At 31.9% G+C, this 19,132-nt stretch overlaps 1 protein-coding gene across 8 annotated transcripts in view; it reads left to right on the forward strand.

Moving 5' to 3' along the window:
• Positions 1-19,132, forward strand: part of mask (multiple ankyrin repeats single KH domain) — an 83,602-nt gene that overhangs the window by 22,394 nt on the left and 42,076 nt on the right. For 7 of the 8 annotated variants that reach the window (XM_087160890.1, XM_087160891.1, XM_087160889.1 and 4 more), the window contains exons 7-13: positions 363-505; positions 1,254-1,443; positions 13,511-13,702; positions 13,789-13,898; positions 14,850-15,065; positions 15,854-16,000; positions 18,082-18,181. In XM_087160890.1, coding sequence (XP_087017016.1) covers positions 363-505; positions 1,254-1,443; positions 13,511-13,702; positions 13,789-13,898; positions 14,850-15,065; positions 15,854-16,000; positions 18,082-18,181 — 1,098 coding nt within the window. Of the gene's footprint in view, positions 1-362; positions 506-1,253; positions 1,444-13,510; positions 13,703-13,788; positions 13,967-14,849; positions 15,066-15,853; positions 16,001-18,081; positions 18,182-19,132 lie in introns of those variants that run through there. The other variant, XM_071182114.2, reaches the window with a different exon arrangement.

Below are 19,132 nucleotides of genomic sequence, written 5' to 3' on the forward strand. Positions count from 1 at the left end.
GATTTTGGCATAAAATAACTCAAAAACTAATGTTCTCTTGTTTAAATTATAAAAAATTTATTCAAATGCAAATTATTTTCTAATTCAGCATTTGTATTTCTCCTATTTATTTTTAGAATGAACATTTTGATTATGTATATTGTTGTATTTTTAATTTTGCTAAATAACTTGAAGTTTAGTTGAAAGAAATACTAAATGTTTACTGTCTTTTAACTGGGACTTGTTAGCTGTGGGTGATTAAATTTTTTATTTGGATCAGCTGTTTTTTTTGTTTTTCACCTTATTTTATGAAGTTAATCATTTTAATGTATGTCTTAAATTATCTATTTTGCAGCTCGATTAAAGTTCATTTCTTTCTACAGGTCATTTAGAAATGGTTAGGTTCCTTTTGGCAGCTGGTGCTGACCGTGAGCACAAGACTGACGAAATGCACACAGCATTGATGGAGGCATCGATGGATGGGCACGTGGAAGTTGCTCGTCTATTGTTAGATTCTGGCGCGCAGGTTCGTTATGAAGTTCATTATTAGCTAAGTTAATGTGCTATCTAAGACAAATGAGGCAACTTAACTTTCTGCACTTGTTAGTAAAGTATATTTATTTGCATACGTATTTGCTCCATTTGACCTTACTACTATTATTCCTATAATTTCATTATTTATCAATAAGTAATAATGCAAGTTTTGACCTTTAACAATGTTTTAAAATTTTGTGATTTGTAAGGTAGAAAATTAGCTACAAAAAATATTTTGAAAAATAAATAAATGCGAATTTTGCATTTTTTGAATATTTTTTAATAATTAATCCTAATATTGAACTTGCAGATCATTTTAACTTGATAATTTTTTTTCTTCACACAACTTCTTTGAAAATTTACCATCACATAAATTTAAATGTAATCGTATCTGTATTTTGTAAATTTAATATATTTGTTTCACACTAGTAGTGTAAACTTTTAAATTTAATGAGTTTAAGATTAGACAATTAAATGTCTACTTTGAAAGTACAAGATCTACGAACTGTTGCACAGATAATCCATACTGTATATATTGGCTTAAACCAACTAAGAATGCTAGAATTTAGTTATGGCCAGTTAAAGTTTAGTTATTCTGTCTTGTATTAGTAACTATGGATAATTGAAACTTATGGGTAGCTCATCGAATTAACTTGATTTAATGTTTATAGTTTCCTTTTCTGATATTAATTTTTATGATGATTAAATTTTATGATGAGCAAAATAATTGCGTTTTTTAGGTTAACATGCCTGCTGACAGTTTTGAATCACCATTGACCTTAGCTGCTTGTGGCGGTCATGTCGAGCTTGCAATGTTGCTTCTCGATAGAGGGGCAAACATTGAAGAAGTTAATGACGAAGGTTATACACCATTAATGGAAGCAGCTAGAGAAGGACATGAAGAGATGGTTGCTTTACTTCTAAGTCAAGGTGAGTCATAGAAAAACAGTTCTTAATAAGAAAAAAAAATACAGTTGAACTTTGATCCAACGTTCTTTTTCCGTAGGTCTATTCTTGTTTTAATGGCCCCGTCACAAATGTTACTCTTATTATGTTTTTATATCGTGTTCATGGACAATTAAATGGCCTTGTGTGCCTTCAAAACTGCATCCGCTAGCTCCAATACATCATTACTGTAGAGGATCTCACGAAGTTCTGACCATACCCAGTTGTAAAACATATGGGTAAGGGCTGGGCACTCGAGAATGTGATCTGGGGTAAGTTGGATATCGGTGCGGTTCTTGCAGGGAATATAAGTTCTTATTTTGTAGGGAAGAATTTTCATCCCTTAAAGTGGTTTGTTCTTAGTCTTGTAATTATTGATGTTAAGATTCTGAAACAATCAAAGTCGGTAATGAGGGGTTTCCTGAAGGAATGGGGCAGAAGTCTGTGTCTTGCAACTGCATTTGTGTCTGCAAGCGTGATGGTGGTGCAAGGTTGGTCGGCACCTCTGCCTTCCTTGGCCAAGGAATCCGCACACTCGTTTCCCTCAGTTCCCTATTCACGTGCGCCGGTATCCATTGCAGCAAGCAGGATTTCCCATTGCCGTGCAAGCCTTCAAGTAGGACATTTATAGCAGAGATGACGTTGATTTCACCGTTGTTGATTGCCTCTAAGGCAATCAACAACGCTTTTGAGTCAGAGAAGATTACCAATCCCTCAGTTGGGTCTGAAATCTCCTGATTGGTCATATAAAATGTGAGTGCCTTCTTAATCGCATGAAGTTCACTGGTGAAGTTTGAAGCAATTAAGCCTGAGTTGATTTTATGCATATATTTTATCTCCATTTGGAAGAAGGAAGAGGATGCCAGCACCTTCTTTGTTGAGGGTTTTATCAGATGAGCCATCCGTATATACAATTGCTAAGTTATCCTGGAAGAACTTCTTTATCGTCTCAAAGCCTTTTTGTCTTAATGTAAGTGGGTCTTCTTTTTTAGAGCATGGTTGTAGGAGGTTCAGATTAATCTTCGTTTCCTTTGGTGACTTTCTGGGAAAAAGAGGCTCCTGCAAGAAGTCCAGGGTAGAATATTCAAACTTTATTTGGCTCCTGATGTCTCTATCAAGTTGGAGCATTGAAGATCTTTTAAGCCTTTTCGTACCTTTCCATTCGTTGAACACTCTGGTGGAGACATGATTATTATTGTAGCAATTTAGTTTGTTGGTGAACTTAATAGTGGCCAGATTATACCTGCACTCCAGAGGAGGCAGGCCGCATTCCTGTTCGGCTTTTTCGGAGTTAGTTGAAGAGACTGCGCCAATAAAAATTTTTGCTCCGCGATGTCTTATTATGTTAACACCTATTAAGTTTGTGTTTTTTGGAACTGACAGAATCTTTGCACCTAGACAATTTTCCGACATTTGAAAAAAAAAGTTTTGAGAGAAGGTGTTAAAATGGACAAATTTAACCAAGGTCACTTCTGGATGTTTTTAATGTGATGCAAAGGTAAAAGTGTGTGGCGGTTAAAAGAGAAAATGGGTCATTTACACTGAAAAGGTATAAATAGACTAAAAAAATTTCTTAAATTTAAATAATTAAAAAAGCGATAAAAATTACATAAATGCCTTTATTTATTTTTGTTATAAGTCCTTATAATAATGGTCAAGTTTTCTATTTTATTTTTTACAAGATTTAAAATATTTTAAATTCTGCCTTGTCCACGGAGGAGATGTAATAGTCAACGGAGGAGACATTTTATGTTATAAAATATAAAATGTCAATGAAGACTAATTCATTAATTATTGAGCACAACTGATATGAGTTTAACATTAATAAGTAAATAATAAAATATTTCATTATTAGAGATAGAGCTACTTCCGATTAATCATGCTGCTATGAAAGGAAACATCCATTTTTAACCTAGGTGTACAATTTCTTAAGTAACTCTTACTGAATATTAATAAATTAAAATGTAAAGACTATTGAAATAAAAATTCAGACTCCACATGAAAGTTGAATGTTGAAGGGTACTCTTTTGTGACCATTTTATGCAAGTTAAACATACTGTCATCCAAATAACGTTTTTGTTTTTTCTCTTTTCTTGTTATTGTTTCTTTTTTCCCTGGGCACAAACGACTAGCTCTATCAATTTCTAGAAATTTAAGTACATTTAATCAAGATTTTTCTGTTAAATCTTTTTCTGATACAAAGTTTAAAGTTTCTTGCTCTTTTTTTTTTTTTTTTTTTTTTTTTTTTTTTTTTTTTTTTTTTTTTTTTTGCTTTCTTCAAACAATATAGGGTTTTCTTTTAATTTCTGTCTAGCTTGTCTCATACTAAGTTTTTTCTGTTCCCTTCTCTTTTGCATTTGAACATTTGATTGCTTTCTTTTCTTAAATTTTGGTTTTGCAATTTTCTTCCAAAAATTTGAAGAGAAAAAAAATGTTAAACATCACAGAAATTATTTAGAAAAATTGCCAATATTTACTTCTCCGATAAGAAAAAGTTAAACATAATTGATTTTCTTTAAAAATAGAAACAAATTAACGCATTTGTTCCATTTAAAAAAATATCAATTAAAAGAAAATAGTTTTTTAATTATTAAAATTTTATTATGGTTATCTAACACATTGTCTCTTACTTTGACTGTGTCTTCTCTTTCGTGGACTTGTTATGTCCACGGAGGAGACAAAAACTAATTCTTGAATTTCTCTGATTTTTAATTTTAAAGTTAGAAAAATGGGGCAGTTCTTTTTGTTAAATATACTATTTTTGCAATCTGAAATTCATCTATCAAAAATAAAATAATTTTCTCTTACCTTCTTTATGATGTCCACGGAGTATACGGTGTGAACTTTGCCAAACCCCAGTTGAACACAACAATCCAAAACTGACACCAAAGAGAACGAAAACAACTAATATTTAACATTAGAAAATGGAATTTTTACCCCTCCTAGCTGCTGTCTTATAGGGATTTCGCATATGCTGCCCTTTATTGCATATTTACAGAACTATATTAATTGTCCACGGAGGGAGACATCATTTTTGATGGACAAAGTTTACTAGTCATTTATTTTACAAAAATAAATTTTTTTAAAAAAATATTAAATAAAAAGTTACTACAAACATTTAACTAGTGTAAGATTTCAATTCCGTAAGATTATTAACTCTTCATTTTAATAAACAGAGACAGAAATAATTTATAACACTTATGGAATTAAGCGCGCCTATCTTGGCGAGTGGGGGCCATTTTTGGGAGAGGAGATGTGGAGTTGGGTCGAAGAAGTTGAAATGAGAACACGGACTTTTGAACGTTCTCTCGCTCGAGATTTTTATATATTATTTCATGTGTTGAATATGTGTGTGTGTGTATTTGTTTGTGTTGTGGAAACGAAGAGTTTGAATAAATAATAGTTTCCAACCTGGACTATTTATTTGTGCCACACATTACAGACAAGTATATTTATTGGAGGTTCTACCGAGATCGGGAGAAAGAAGGTATGTGTTCTCAATTGTTTCACATCCCAGGCCATAATATTTTTCATGAATATTGAAATATTTTCGAATAATTTTTCCAACCTGGAAAAAAAATTAACACACCAGTGTTGCAGAGAAGGGAATGTATTGTGAATGTTTATTTTTCATGAATATTGAAATATTTTCGAATCATTTTTCCAACCTGGAAAAAAAAAATTAACACACCAGTGTTGCAGAGAAGGGAATGTATTGTGAATGTTTATTTTTCATAAATATTGAAATATTTTCGAATAAATTTTCCAACCTGGAAAAAAAATTTAACACGCCCGTGTTACAAAAAAGGGAATGTATTATGAATACATGTGTATTGTGAATGTTGATATTACATGGATATTGATTAAGTTTAAGTTATTCTTATCATAAGAATTAATAATATCTTGGTATTCTCAACTTGAGAATTTTTGTTTTTATATGGTATTTGTTCTGATATTGTATGTTACTAAAAATAGTGATTTTCATTGATATGAAGGGGATGTGGATTTGAATTGTTTATATGTAGGAAGAAAATGGTTAAGAACGTCAGTTCTAAACCTATTCGTTTGACATTGATTTAGATGAAATATTTTAACGAAATCTGGTTTTCATCTAGTGTAGATTTATTTTATTGATAGTAGGCTCACATTTGTGCAGCAGAGATATATATAAATAGTTATGTAAAGCTATATAATTCAGTTTGAGTGCTTTTAATTGTTCTTAAGCGAAACTCATTTTAGAATTAAGAAAACGAAATATAGACTCTTTGATGCGTCAGCCTTGTTGGCGCCAGCAGAAATATATGAGAATTCGTTTTTGTTTTTTCTTTTCCTCTATTCAGTTGAGAGGGGGAGGAAAGGAGACTGTTTATGTTAAGAGTAGCCGATTGGCGAAGTGAGTTATTTATGTAGTAGAATTGAATTCATTTTTATAGTTGTAAAGGAGAAGAGCATTAATTTCTTTTTATAGAATTTAATATTAAGCTGTGATATTTTTTTCTTTCTCTCTTACGTTCAAGTGGAGAGATAAATGATCTTTTTCCTCTTATTTTTGTAAACCAATTATAGTGGTAGTTATTAGAATTTTTAAGTCTTACTTTTTGAATTATTTACTTGATTTATTATTGTTATAGTAAGATCTACTTATACATTTGTAAAATGTCTTTTTTAAGTAAGGCTAAAAAGTGTGATCTGTTTGTGATCGCGGAAGAATTGGGAGTAGAGGTTTCGGAGGACCTTAAAATAATTGGTTTAAAACAAAAGATAGTTAGTAGTGAAAACTATGAGGAAGAATTTGTTAAAAATTTATGTGAAAGTACGATAAATACTAGGATTGAAAAAGAAAGGTTAGACAAGGAAGAGAGAGATCGGGAATTTGAATTAAAGAAACAGGAAAAAGATCGGGAATTCGAATTAGTGAAACAGGAGAAGGACAGAGAATTCGAATTAGAAATAAAACGGTTTGAACTCGAATGTCTTAAAACAAAACAGGATACCAATGTTTCTACATCAGTTGTAGATTCTACTTTTAGTCAAAATTTTCAAAAGCTTATGCCAAAATTTAACATAAAAACAGATGATATAAGTTTATTTCTCGAACTGTTTGAGAGACAGGTTAAGGTGTTAAAAATTCCTGCAGACAGGTGGGTGTCATATCTTATCGGTACACTACCGACAGAAATAAATAATTTAATTGCTCGAGAGTCAGAGGAATTAACTCGTGAGTATCCAAATGTTAAATCTTTGTTACTAACAAGATTTAAATTAAGTGCCGAAAAATTTAGGCAATTGTTAGTAAAATCACAAAAGAATCCCGATTCAACGTGGTATGATTTCTATCACGAATTAAGCACTTATCAGGATGGGTGGCTTGCAGGCCTTAAAATTGAAACTTTTCAAGAGCTCAAAGACTTAATGTTAGTAGATCAGATTAAAAGAAGGGTTCCGATTGAATTTAAAGAGCATTTTCTTGAAGAATGGGCCTCTATAAAGTCGCCTAAAGAATTTGTAACAAAGATTGAGGAATTTGAGGATGCTAGGAAAACCATTAATGGGAAATCTAAACCTGGCGACCCTAGAAACAAAACTATGTATAAGTCCAATAGAAATAATAATTTCGGGGATTATAAATACAAAGATAAAAATTTCTCTTGGAGGAAAAATAATGAAACGCGTAGTTCTGCAAGTAAACCAGATATTTCTTTTGACCAAAAAAGGAAGTTAAGATGTTATGAATGTGGTTCTATGGAACATCTCTGGCCACAATGTCCTAACCTTAGAATTCCGAAATCTGAGGCAAATAGGATCGAAACAAGATCAGATAAAAACTTATTAGATCCGTACACTTTTGAGGGTAAAGTAAATGGATTCAAGATGCCCATTCTCAGGGATACAGGAGCAACTGTTGATGTTTGTCAGAAATATGTCAGTAGGGATAGAATGACAGGAGAACACGTTTGGGTTAAACATGATAACAACTAAAGCTGTAGTTGTCGGAAATGACTTAGATCAGGGACGTTATCTTTTAGGAAACGAAACTGCGTCTCTTTTTGAACAATCTGTGGGAAATGGTGGTTCAAAAATTGAAACTGTAAATGCCGTTATTACAAGGTCTCAAAATCAACAGATTAAAAATCAGGAAAATTTAGTCGACAAGGAGTTAGACGTCGAAGAGGAAAACGTTGAACTTGAAGAGAGTGATTCACAAGATATGGACGTTTTACCTCAGTTAGATAAAAATGACTCGACTCTAGATGTTATTAAAATAGACTCTAGTACTTTTATTGAAGAACAGAAAAAAAGCAAAGAGTTAGTACCATTATTTGAGTTAGCTGAAAATGAGGATAATCAAACTGATTTTAAAATAATTAATGGGGTTTTAGTGAGAAAAAAAATAGATAAACTGGGGTTTGAAAAAAATCAGATCGTTGTTCCGGAAACACTTAGGGAGCAAGTTAAAAAGATAAGTCACGAAGACACATCTTGTCATTTAGGGATCAATAAAACGAAGGGCAATTGTTATAAAGATATTAAAGAATATGTTAAGTCGTGTGATGCTTGTCAGCGAGTAGAAAAACCATTCGACCAAAAGAAAGCACCGTTAATGACTGTACCTATAATATCGGAAGTTTTTTGTAAAATTAATGTGGATGCATGTGGACCACTGCCAACGTCTACACAGGGCAATAAGTATCTTATTACAGCAATGTGTTTATCTTCGAAATACCCTGATGCTATTCCAGTACAAAATTTAACTTCCAAATCAGTTGTAAACGCTCTTTTGTTGATATTCAGCCGGATGGGTTTCCCTAAAGTAATTCAAACCGACCAGGGCAAGTATTTTACGAGTGCTTTAACGGTAGAATTCCTTGAGAGGTTTGGGGTGAAGATTGTTAGGAGTTCTGTTTACCATCCACAGAGTAATCCAATCGAGCGCTTCCATCGTTCTATAAAACGAATTCTGAAAGTTTTATGCATTGAAGCTGCTCCTGACTGGGAAAGTCAAATACCTCTTGCTCTTTTTGCATTAAGAACTGTAACGCATGATAGTACCGGGTTTAGTCCTTCTGAGCTTGTGCATGGAAATAATCTTAGGACTCCCAACGCATTATTGTACGAAAAATGATTAGATCCTTCCGACGAGGAGAATACGGTAGTACAATACGTTTTTGAGTTAATAAATCGCTTAAAACGAAGCCAGGATTTAGCTAAAGAAAAAATGGAAGAAACTAGGGACAAAAGGAAAAATTGGTACGATCGTAATGCTGTTAAAAGGGAATTTCAGGAGGGTGACTCAGTGCTTGTCTTTACCGTAAATCGACCTCATAAATTAGTTCCTCAATGGAAAGGACCAGGTCGAATTGAAAAAAAGTTATCAGAGACAAATTATGTAGTTAGTTTTGAGGGTAAACAGGAATGAAATAAAGTTTATCACATTAACATGCTAAAGTCTTATTGTAAAAGACCTGAACTAGTTAATATAGTAGATCTTACGAAGAATGAGTCCTTTGAGTCTGAAATTGATGCAGACTTCCCTTACATGTTATCCGATCCTAATGTGTATGATTTTAACGAAATAGTTGAATCAAATAATTTAAATGCAAGGCTAAATGAGGAACAAATCAACCAATTAAAAAAATTGTTATTTAAGTATCGTAAAATGTTTTCCAATATTCCTGGGAAAACGCAGTTAGTTGAGCACGATATTGAACTAACTAGTGATAAAAGAATTCAACAAAAACCCTATAGAGTGACACATCGTCAAAATGAATTGCTTAAAGCGGAAATTGAGAAAATGTTAAAGTATAATATTATAGAACCAGGCGATTCTGATTATATATCCCCAATGATCTTAGTTGAAACTCCGGGTAAGGAACCTAGGCCCTGTATAGATTATCGTAAATTGAATGAAATAACGCTAACTAAATTTTATCCTATTCCGAACATTGAACAGCGAGTAGAAACTGTAGCAGCTGCCAAATACATCAGTTTAATTGATTTAACCAAAGGATATTGGCAAATTCCGTTGAGCAGTAGTGCTCAGAAAAAAGCCGCTTTTGCCACAATGTTTGGAACTTATAGACCTTTGCGTATGCTGTTCGGGCTCAAAAATGCCCCATATCACTTTAGTAAGATGATTAGTGACATTTTAAAAGGGTGTGAGGATTTCGCAATTCCTTATCTTGATGACATTGCGATATTTTCGCAAACTTGGGAAGTGAATAAAGAATGCTAACTTGACTATAAAAATAACTAAGTGTAAATTTGTGCAAGAGGAAGTAAAATATCTTGGGCATGTTGTTGGTAAGGGAAAACATTCACCCGCGGAACTTAAAGTGAAAACTATTCAAAATTTTCCTATACCCACTTGTAAAACAGAAATTAGGGCTTTCTTAGGTTTGGCTGGGTATTACCGTCAATACATTCCTATGTTTTCGGTGATAACTGCGCCACTCACGGAACTGTTAAAGGGTAAAAATAAAAAAGGGAAAGTTGTGTGGAATGAGGAATGCACTCAAGCATTTAATTCTTTAAAGGACAAACTTGCGAATAAGCCTATTTTACATGCGCCAGATTTTTCAAAACCATTTATTTTGCAAACAGATTCGTCAGATTTAGGATATGGGATTATCTTAGCTCAAAAAGATGATGAGGGAAATGAACATCCGATTTTGTACTTAAGCAAAAAATTCACATCAGCTGAGCGAAAATATTCCACAACCGAAAAGGAATGCGCTGCAATCTTATACGGTGTTAAAAAGCTGAAGGGATATATTGATGGGCAAACAGAATTTTGTATCCAAACAGATCACAATCCTCGTGTTTGGCTGAAAAAGAATGCCGGACAAAATCCGCGACTTCTTCGCTGGTCTTTGGCATTGCAATCGTATAATTATACGATAGAACATAAAAAAGGAAAGGATAACTCTAACGTTGACTGTTTAAGTCGAAATCCTTTATACAAGGATTGATAAGGAATATTATTTTTTCTTATTGGTTTACATTCATTCTAAATTATGTTTTATATTGTTTAATATTCATATTAACATGTTTTGTATTCATATTTAATTGTTTTGTATTTATAATCAAATGTTTTGCATAGATTTCTGTATTTAACTAAATTGTTTTATGTAGTAAGTGCATGTACATAAATGTTGAAAATTTTTGTTAGCAAGATTTCATATGCATATTATACTTATATCCTTCTATATTCTACAAACTCTTGAACTTATAGCTACATATGTATATGAAGAACTAAACGTCCCTTAGATGGTAAAATTTTATCTTATGGCCTGGTGATGATGAGAGAACTCCCTACCTTACTTCACCAAAGGGAAAGTTTTTCTTCCTTTGCTTTCCCCTATGTATCGGGAAAGGCAAAGTCTGGTGGTTGGAGGAGTTTGTAAGATTTCAATTCCGTAAGATTATTAACTCTTCATTTTAATAAACAGAGACAGAAATAATTTATAACACTTATGGAATTAAGCGCGCCTATCTTGGCGAGTGGGGGCCATTTTTGGGAGAGGAGATGTGGAGTTGGGTTGAAGAAGTTGAAATGAGAACACAGACTTTTGAACGTTCTCTCGCTCGAGATTTTTATATATTATTTCATGTGTTGAATATGTGTGTGTGTGTATTTGTTTGTGTTGTGGAAACGAAGAGTTTGAATAAATAATAGTTTCCAACCTGGACTATTTATTTGTGCCACACATTACACTAGGTAAAACTACAAAAATGATTAAAATAACATTTAAATTGTTTAACAGGCATTAAAAATTATTTTGTGCTACAGACGTGGGGACGTCCACGGAGGGGATTTTGAAGTCATGTTTATTAAAAAATAGGAATGAAATATTAAATACATTTAGCAGAAATGCATATGATTTGTTAGTTAAGAATTTCACGAAAAATGATAAAGAAAAATATTAAGAAATCTGCTGTATTTCCTAATATTTATTACTAAGGGACTTAAAAAAATCACCTTTTTGTGAGAATGACCCAAATAATTTTCTTTTTTTTTTTTGGGCAGAGTTTTTTTTGTTTGTTTTTAAGTTGCAACTAAAAGGAAAAAACAAATTTATACTGTTGAAGAAAGAATTCACATATCATTGAAGAAGTAGAAAAGCATTTATTTGAGAAAAAGACTAAAACATTTAAACTATTTGCCATTAAATTCTATAATTTCTAAAATAAAAAAAGATTAAATAAGGAAGCAGGTTGAGAAATATGGAACTTTTGCACAAAAAAAAGAAGAAAAAAAAACTGGTTAAGAATAAACATACTTCTTCTTCCTTCCTTATCCCCAAAGTTAGCAGGGCTAAACAATATCCATGAAACTCATAACCCGGAGGAAGTCGACCACCAAAAGTGGGTTATTCAGAATGTCCCCTTTGTCTAGACCAAGACAGTCCAGGATATGTTGGGGAGAAGCCTGCATGTTGTGGCACCTGGGTCAGTTTGGGTAGGTTTTAACACTACCCTCGAAAGAAAGGGACTTAAGGTGGCTGCTGATAAGCCTGGTAAGTGCCGTCTGTTCCTTGCGATTGCACCGAATGTTGAGTGCACCTCCTGGATGGGTGCTCTTGTACCAGTGATGTTTAGGGGGTATGAGCCAGGAAACATTGACTTCTTTTTTCTTTTTTGATGCCAGTTCCATGAAGGTGAGTGAACTTGGACTCATCAAAGTTTCTTCTGTCCCCTCCTTAGCCAGTGTGTCGGCGATGTCATTGCCCAGTACCCCAACGTGAGAAGGGATCCATTGGAGGTGGACTTCACGCAATCGTGAGAGGGTTTTAAGTTTGTGCAGGATTGAAGCTCCTGTTTTGTCACTCATCTTCCTCCAATGCGATAAATACTGTATGGAACTGAGACTGTCAGAGAGAATCCAGAATAAACATACTAAGATATAGAAACTCTTCTGTACTAGTATCAGCAAGTTCGAGGATCATAAATTCCAATTGATGGAATGATTCTTCAAGGAAAAGCCTTAGAAATCGCTGCTCTGAAAGTTATGAAACGTTTCACAGTGTGTAATATATGGATTTGATGCTTTAAAGAGTGACATGGGTTAAAATTTAAGAAATTGTGTTGTGAAAGTAGATCTGTTGATCATAGTGTTATTGGTTGTCTAGTTTACTGGTATTAATTCAAGGATATAAAACTCATGACATTTATATTGCAGTTAATATTGGCCTTTTTTACTAATACTTGTCATACTGTACTCTGGTACTGAAAGGTGAAGCTTGTCACGGAGGCAAAAATTCTAAAGGAAGAGTTTTATTATTACAAATAGTGATGGGAGTGATAAAAAAACGCTGATTTTAATCGGAAAGTTGGTAAAACCGAGATGTTTTCAAAGCATCAGAAGCTTAGCAGTGACTTATCATTCTAATTCAAAAGCATGGACGGCAAATAGATTTTTTTCTCTCAATTCCTGACTGATTTTGACCATTTAATTGGGGAAAAAAGAAATATTATATTAATTGACAACTGTTCAGCACATTCTTGTTGTTAGTCAACCCCATAGGAAACCCTACATCAGGTCCAAAAGACATAGTCGCCTGAGAGCATCGTAAATCTTTTTCTGCTCAACCAACAGAGGCACCTAAACAATTAAGAAGGTAAGCAGGACTAGGGGGAAGGGAACAGAAGCAAGGAGAAAAAAAAACTTTTCCCCATTCTAAAACTTCATCGCACTTTATTGATGCTTTTTCCTTAAGAAATGTAAGTCATTTTCTTACCCCTAATTGCACTAGCCTGTTTCAATCGTTTGAATCAACAGCTTGAACGGAATTTGAAATCGAAATAGTTTTAAAAAAAAAAAATTTTCCCTACCAATTCAGAAAAAGAGTGTCTGCTTTGTAAAGATTAAAAACGCTTTAGCGTACTGTTCCTTTCCTGTTCAGTTAAGAGTGTTTGCATTTTGAAGAAGTTACATAATTATTTATTCATAGTAGATTCACAGAGAGTTAAAAGAAAGGCATCCTTTTAGTAGGAGTGTCTGCAATGTGAGGTTCCATTGTACAAGTGATTAAAAGAATACTTTTAATTTTAGGTGCCGATATCAATGCTCAGACTGAAGAAACACAAGAGACTGCTTTAACATTAGCTTGCTGTGGTGGCTTTTTAGACGTTGCTGATTTCCTTATCAAGGCCTCAGCAGATATTGAATTAGGGGCTAGCACACCACTAATGGAAGCTGCACAAGAAGGACACATCGAGTTGGTTAGATACCTAATTACAGCCGGCAAGTTTCAACTATCTATCCTCTTTTTTCGAATCGTTGTTACTACAATAAAATTAGTGTGTACTGAATTTCAATTTTGTTTGTAGGTGCTAATGTTAATGCGACAACAGCTACAGGTGACACTGCATTGACTTATGCTTGTGAAAATGGCCACACAGATGTAGCTGATATGTTACTCCAAGCTCATGCAAAATTAGTGAGTATTCATAAACTCAGTAAAAGGAAAATACTGCTTGAAAACTTTTTCTGCGGCAATATTCGTTTGTAAGTCTGAAACTTTTCTAGTCAAAATTTTAAAATCAATATTAACTTCTATCCCGATTTTTCTTTTCTTTCAATATGGATTAGAAAAAGAAAAAGCTGAATTAGTTTCATACTTGAAAAGTTTTGTTATTATGAAAAATTGCTTTGAAAAATGTATAGAATGTCAAAATTGCTTTGAGTTTACCTTAAATTTTTTACTGTATAGATCATTTTTTTTTTATTTAGATAATATTTATTCCAAAAATTAGGTATGAATATAAAAAATTTCATGGTATGGGTTTGAACATGAAAAATTTATAAAAAGTTTCATTCAAAGGAAGTTATTTTTTGAATTATTTATTTTCAATACGTTTAAAAAGTTCACTTTAGCAAAACTCATGTAACAAAGTTTTAATGGAGAAATTACAATTAGGGGTAATTTTTTTATTTTTTTTTTATTATTATTACTCAATTGAAGTAAATCTAGTAGACTGATTGCAATCTAGCAAACTTTTTGTTAAGTCTTTTTAATCTATTGATTAAGTATGTCCATATATAGTATTAAATCTAGTTTTTCTTATTATCTAAAGTTAGTGCTTACCCTGTTAGCAGAATTAATGTGAACTGGTAGCAGATATTGCAGATTTATTTTTACCTTGCAGAGTAAAAAAAATTGAAACATACAAATATTTAATCGTGGGCTCTGCAGATAACTCTTTATTTTTCAATGGTGTTCCAGATCTGCAGATTTTTGAAATTGTGGTTCTTACCTGTTATTTATGTATTTTAGCTGTTTTCAAATATTAGTGCATATTGAACTAACAATACTTCTTTCATATTTGTATAATATCAGGTTTAATAATTGAATTATATCTTAATGCATATACTTTTTATTTCCATTTAGGAACATGAATCTGAAGGAGGCCGTACACCTCTAATGAAAGCTGCTAGAGCAGGTCACCTGTGTACAGTGCAGTTTTTGATATCCAAAGGTGCCAATGTCAATAAGCAGACCGCTAATAATGACCATAATCCTCTATCTCTGGCTTGTGCTGGTGGCCACATTTCTATTGTTGAGCTTCTTCTGGCTCATGGAGCTGACCCAACTCATAAGCTTAAGGTAAATTATTAGTTTTTATGTCAGTTTCTTTTAGTTTGTCCCACTGACAACAATTATTAAAGCCATTTATTAACCTGTCAGCAAAGTCTGTAACAACCATAAAGTATTATAAAGTTTAAAATGTGTAGAAGCTAAAAGAACAGGGAATAAACAATGAGAAAAAGCAGAAATCTGCCTCATCCTTGATCATATTCAAAAAATTAATATGGGAATTTTGTATTTTTTAAACTTGTTTATCTTGTTTAAACTTGTAAATGTGTTTATTCTTTGAAATGTTATTTTTCTACCATTTTTCCTTTTTTTTTTTTAAGTTTTGGAGAGTTTATTTTTTTTTCTCTTTTAAAATTATAATTTGCGTTCGATAAGACATCGATAAACAACACTTTTTAGCTGATCGAGAAAATCTGGAAATTCTGATACCCGGAATAGCGATGGTCCCAACATCCTAGATAATTGGTTCTCTACTATATACAGCAAATTTGGACTTGCAGGTCTCTGAAACTAGCTAACTGTTTTTGCGACAAAGAAGACTTATTTTATTAGTTCTTCATTAAAGAAATAAATTTCTCAGTTAAGAAATTTTTAAATTTTTCGTTTCAGAAATGATTAATTTTGCACTGAATGTTTGTTGACCTTTCTTTTTTTAAAAACTTTTCAATCAAATTTTCTTTGTATATGTAATAAATAAGTATGTTATTTTAATACTCAGGATTTTATTCAACAATGTTCTCATTTGGATAAAAATTACTGTATGCTTTGTTTTTAATTTATTGATTGTAAATTTTTAGGACAACTCTACAATGTTGATTGAAGCTTCAAAAGGAGGTCATACTGCTGTTGTGCAATTATTGCTAGATTATCCCAATAATATGACTTCACCTCCTCCACCTCCTGATGTATCGCAGATTCCTACTTCACCTCTTGAAAATTCTGAGGTAAAATTATCATTCTCTTTTATAAATTATAATGTTAATATAAAAAATTGTATTTTATGTGATTTACATAGGATTTATCATATATTATTAAAAATTTACTAGTATGGACAAAAGATTTATTAATGTGGAATATATATAATAATTTATCATATATTAATCAAGATAGACTAATATGGATCAAAATCCACTACTAATTTTTCACATCTTTGAGATTATGTTTAATGATTATATTAAGTTAGATGTTCAGAATGCGTTCAAAATTCATTGAATTTTTTTTTAATTCAAATATTTTTATTGATCATGTATAGCATTATTTTCTCAGCACTTTTTCTCTTTTGGGACTATATGAAAATTTAAATTCAGTAACTTTATTTAGGCTCTAGATTGAAATCTGTAAACTTAAAGTGCTTTTAAAACTTCCAAATGCTCAACCCCTATGCAAATGTGCATTGAAATTTTCTTACTATTCACTACTTCTACATCGCTGCCAACTATTCCGGTTAGACTGTATTTGTTCAGATTTTTTAGCCTTGTTTCGAAAATATGATTTTAGATCAAAATGTTCAGATTTTTCAGTATTTTAGTGCCTTTTTATTCCCTATACTGATTTTCTTTCAACCCAGGGCTGATCTTGAAACTAGACACAGGGCATGATTTCTCTGTGAATATCGCAGGAGCTAATTTTTTCTCTGACTTTCGTGAATCAGAACTTTATAATCCGATGAAATTTTGAAACTTTAGCTAAATCCTGTTAACGAGGTATTGATTCTTTTGGTTTGGCAGGTTTTCACCATTTTGAATGTTTGGAACTGCGCTGCAATCTGCTAACATGGCAACTTTTGTATCAGTCCTCAATTTTCATATTTACCTGATTTAAAAGTTTCGACTCATATTTACGCAATCTAAAGATCATGCATTTTGATTCACATTTACACAATTTGAAAGCTCAATATTGCAATTTATATTTTCACATTTTTGAAATGCAATATCTTGATCCATATTCATACGATTTCAAAATCCAATATCACGATTTTCGGTAAGAAGATAGTTTTTAATTGAATTAGTTACTTTAAAGGTGTGATATTCTTCATTAGTAAGTAATTTAAGTTGAAAGTTAGTTCAAAAAATTATGTCAAATGTGAAACATGTATGCTTTATTAATAGATATCTTAATTTTGATTTTTTGCACATTAAATTTTCAAGGTTTTGCACTTTCTGTCACAATTAATTGGTTTATTGTACTTTGTGTTCCTATTTTCGTTTTTAATAAGTTGACAGCTATGATGTTTTGTTGAATAACTTGGAGAAAACCAATGTTTTGATGTAGGAAAGTCTGCAACTTTGAAAAAAACTAGAGCTATCACCTAAATGGTTAAATTTGGTAGCAATCTAGAGAGTATCAAAGAAAACTTGTTTAGAAATTTAGCATCTTCAAAACTAGTTTTCTACTTCTTTTTTTTTTTTTAACTATGCCCCTTTACTTAATGGCCGAATTCCGTGAATCAAAGAAAATGAGTGCTTTTTCAGTTGTTTAAATTTAAAAAGTTCATTTCATGTAGTTTGTGAATAATTTTTCTAAAGACTAAAGATATCCCCTATATCTTTTTGAGTAAAAAAACAATTAAATGATAAATGAATTTGTACTAAACTTATATTTGTAATATATGTTATATACTGTGCTGATAATACAAGTTCAATTTAGGTAGACAGGTAAATCCATTAGGAATGTTCTTTAAATGCTAAATTAAAAATTGTTATTTAAGATATAAATCTTTATTATAGTTTGTTTCATATTATAGAATCATTTTAGTATTGAAAAAGAGAATTATCCAAATAAGAATCATGTCACATAGAAACTATAAGGGAACAATCATAGTTCCATGTGACATCATTAAAGCTCACGATGTCACATGGAACTGGGATTATTCGAAAAGTCAATAGTAGAGAATACTTATGAATTGAAAATTGAAGCACTCACCATTAGTTCTGTGTGATTAATTTATTTATGTTTAGTAGTTACATTGAATTGATTTTTCAGTTCAAAGCAAGATTTTGAAAATATTTTTAAAAATACTTTGCAGGCACCCAGAGTTCCGCCACATGGAATTCCAATGTTCTGCCCTCAAGACTCTGAAGCTACAACTATAGCAAATAATTCATATTTAGCTAATGTGCAAGCTGGTAATAGAATTTTTTTTTTTTTTTTAATATTTGAAAGTGTATTTCTAAATTTAATGTTTATTCTTTTTTAATCGTCCTAATTTTCATTTTAATTACATTTCTATCTATGTTCTCCATAGACACTAAGAGCAAATAAATATTCATGCACACTCAATATGTGATGTAAAAATGATTAAATGGTTTCCAATCAAAATAAGAAGATGAACTTAAGTATCGAGAAATCACCTAAGTTCATATAATCTAATCATGGGTCTACATATTACTTTATTCAATTTATTACACGAGTAAAATTTATGAATTTGTGGTATAAATATTTCATAAAATGTTGTTGTGTATGCAATTTCAGTTTTAAGAGTACTAGGCATATTATGGATGAAAGTTTCTGCTTACACGGGTATGTACACTCCGGGAATATCAGGAATTCTGAATTCCCATAGTGAATTCTGAAATTTATGAATTTGTGGTATAAATATTTCATAAAATGTTGAGTTGTGTATGCAGTTTCAGTTTTAAGAGTACTAGGCATATTATGGATGAAAGTTTCTGCTTACACAGGGTATGTACACTCCGAGAATATCAGGAATTCTGGGAAAAGGAAATAGGTTTTTTAAGGAGTTATGGGAAAACTGAATTTTTCTTTCTTTTAAGGTTGCACAAAATAAACATTAAAAATTATTAAAATCAATGACTTAATAGACAATTACGTTGTAGGTTACCAACTCCACATTTTATGACTGACTTGCTATTTCTAGTTTCATCTCTCACCTTCCGAAATCTAGCCAAAGAATTCAACTGAATGGAGGGGCGAACTTAAAATTGCCTTTTCCTCAAAAGTATATTTTGTTATCCTTTTTTGTTTCCCCCCCTTTTTACGTCAATCCAATCCATTATCATTGCGTCTCTGGAAATCTGATTATCATCTACATATCGTCATAAAACTCACTAATATTT

The sequence above is a fragment of the Parasteatoda tepidariorum genome, chromosome 4 (genome assembly GCF_982258835.1).
Source record: "Parasteatoda tepidariorum strain Cologne lab strain chromosome 4, Ptep-v5.0, whole genome shotgun sequence".
In the NCBI taxonomy this organism is placed as follows: domain Eukaryota; kingdom Metazoa; phylum Arthropoda; class Arachnida; order Araneae; family Theridiidae; genus Parasteatoda; species Parasteatoda tepidariorum.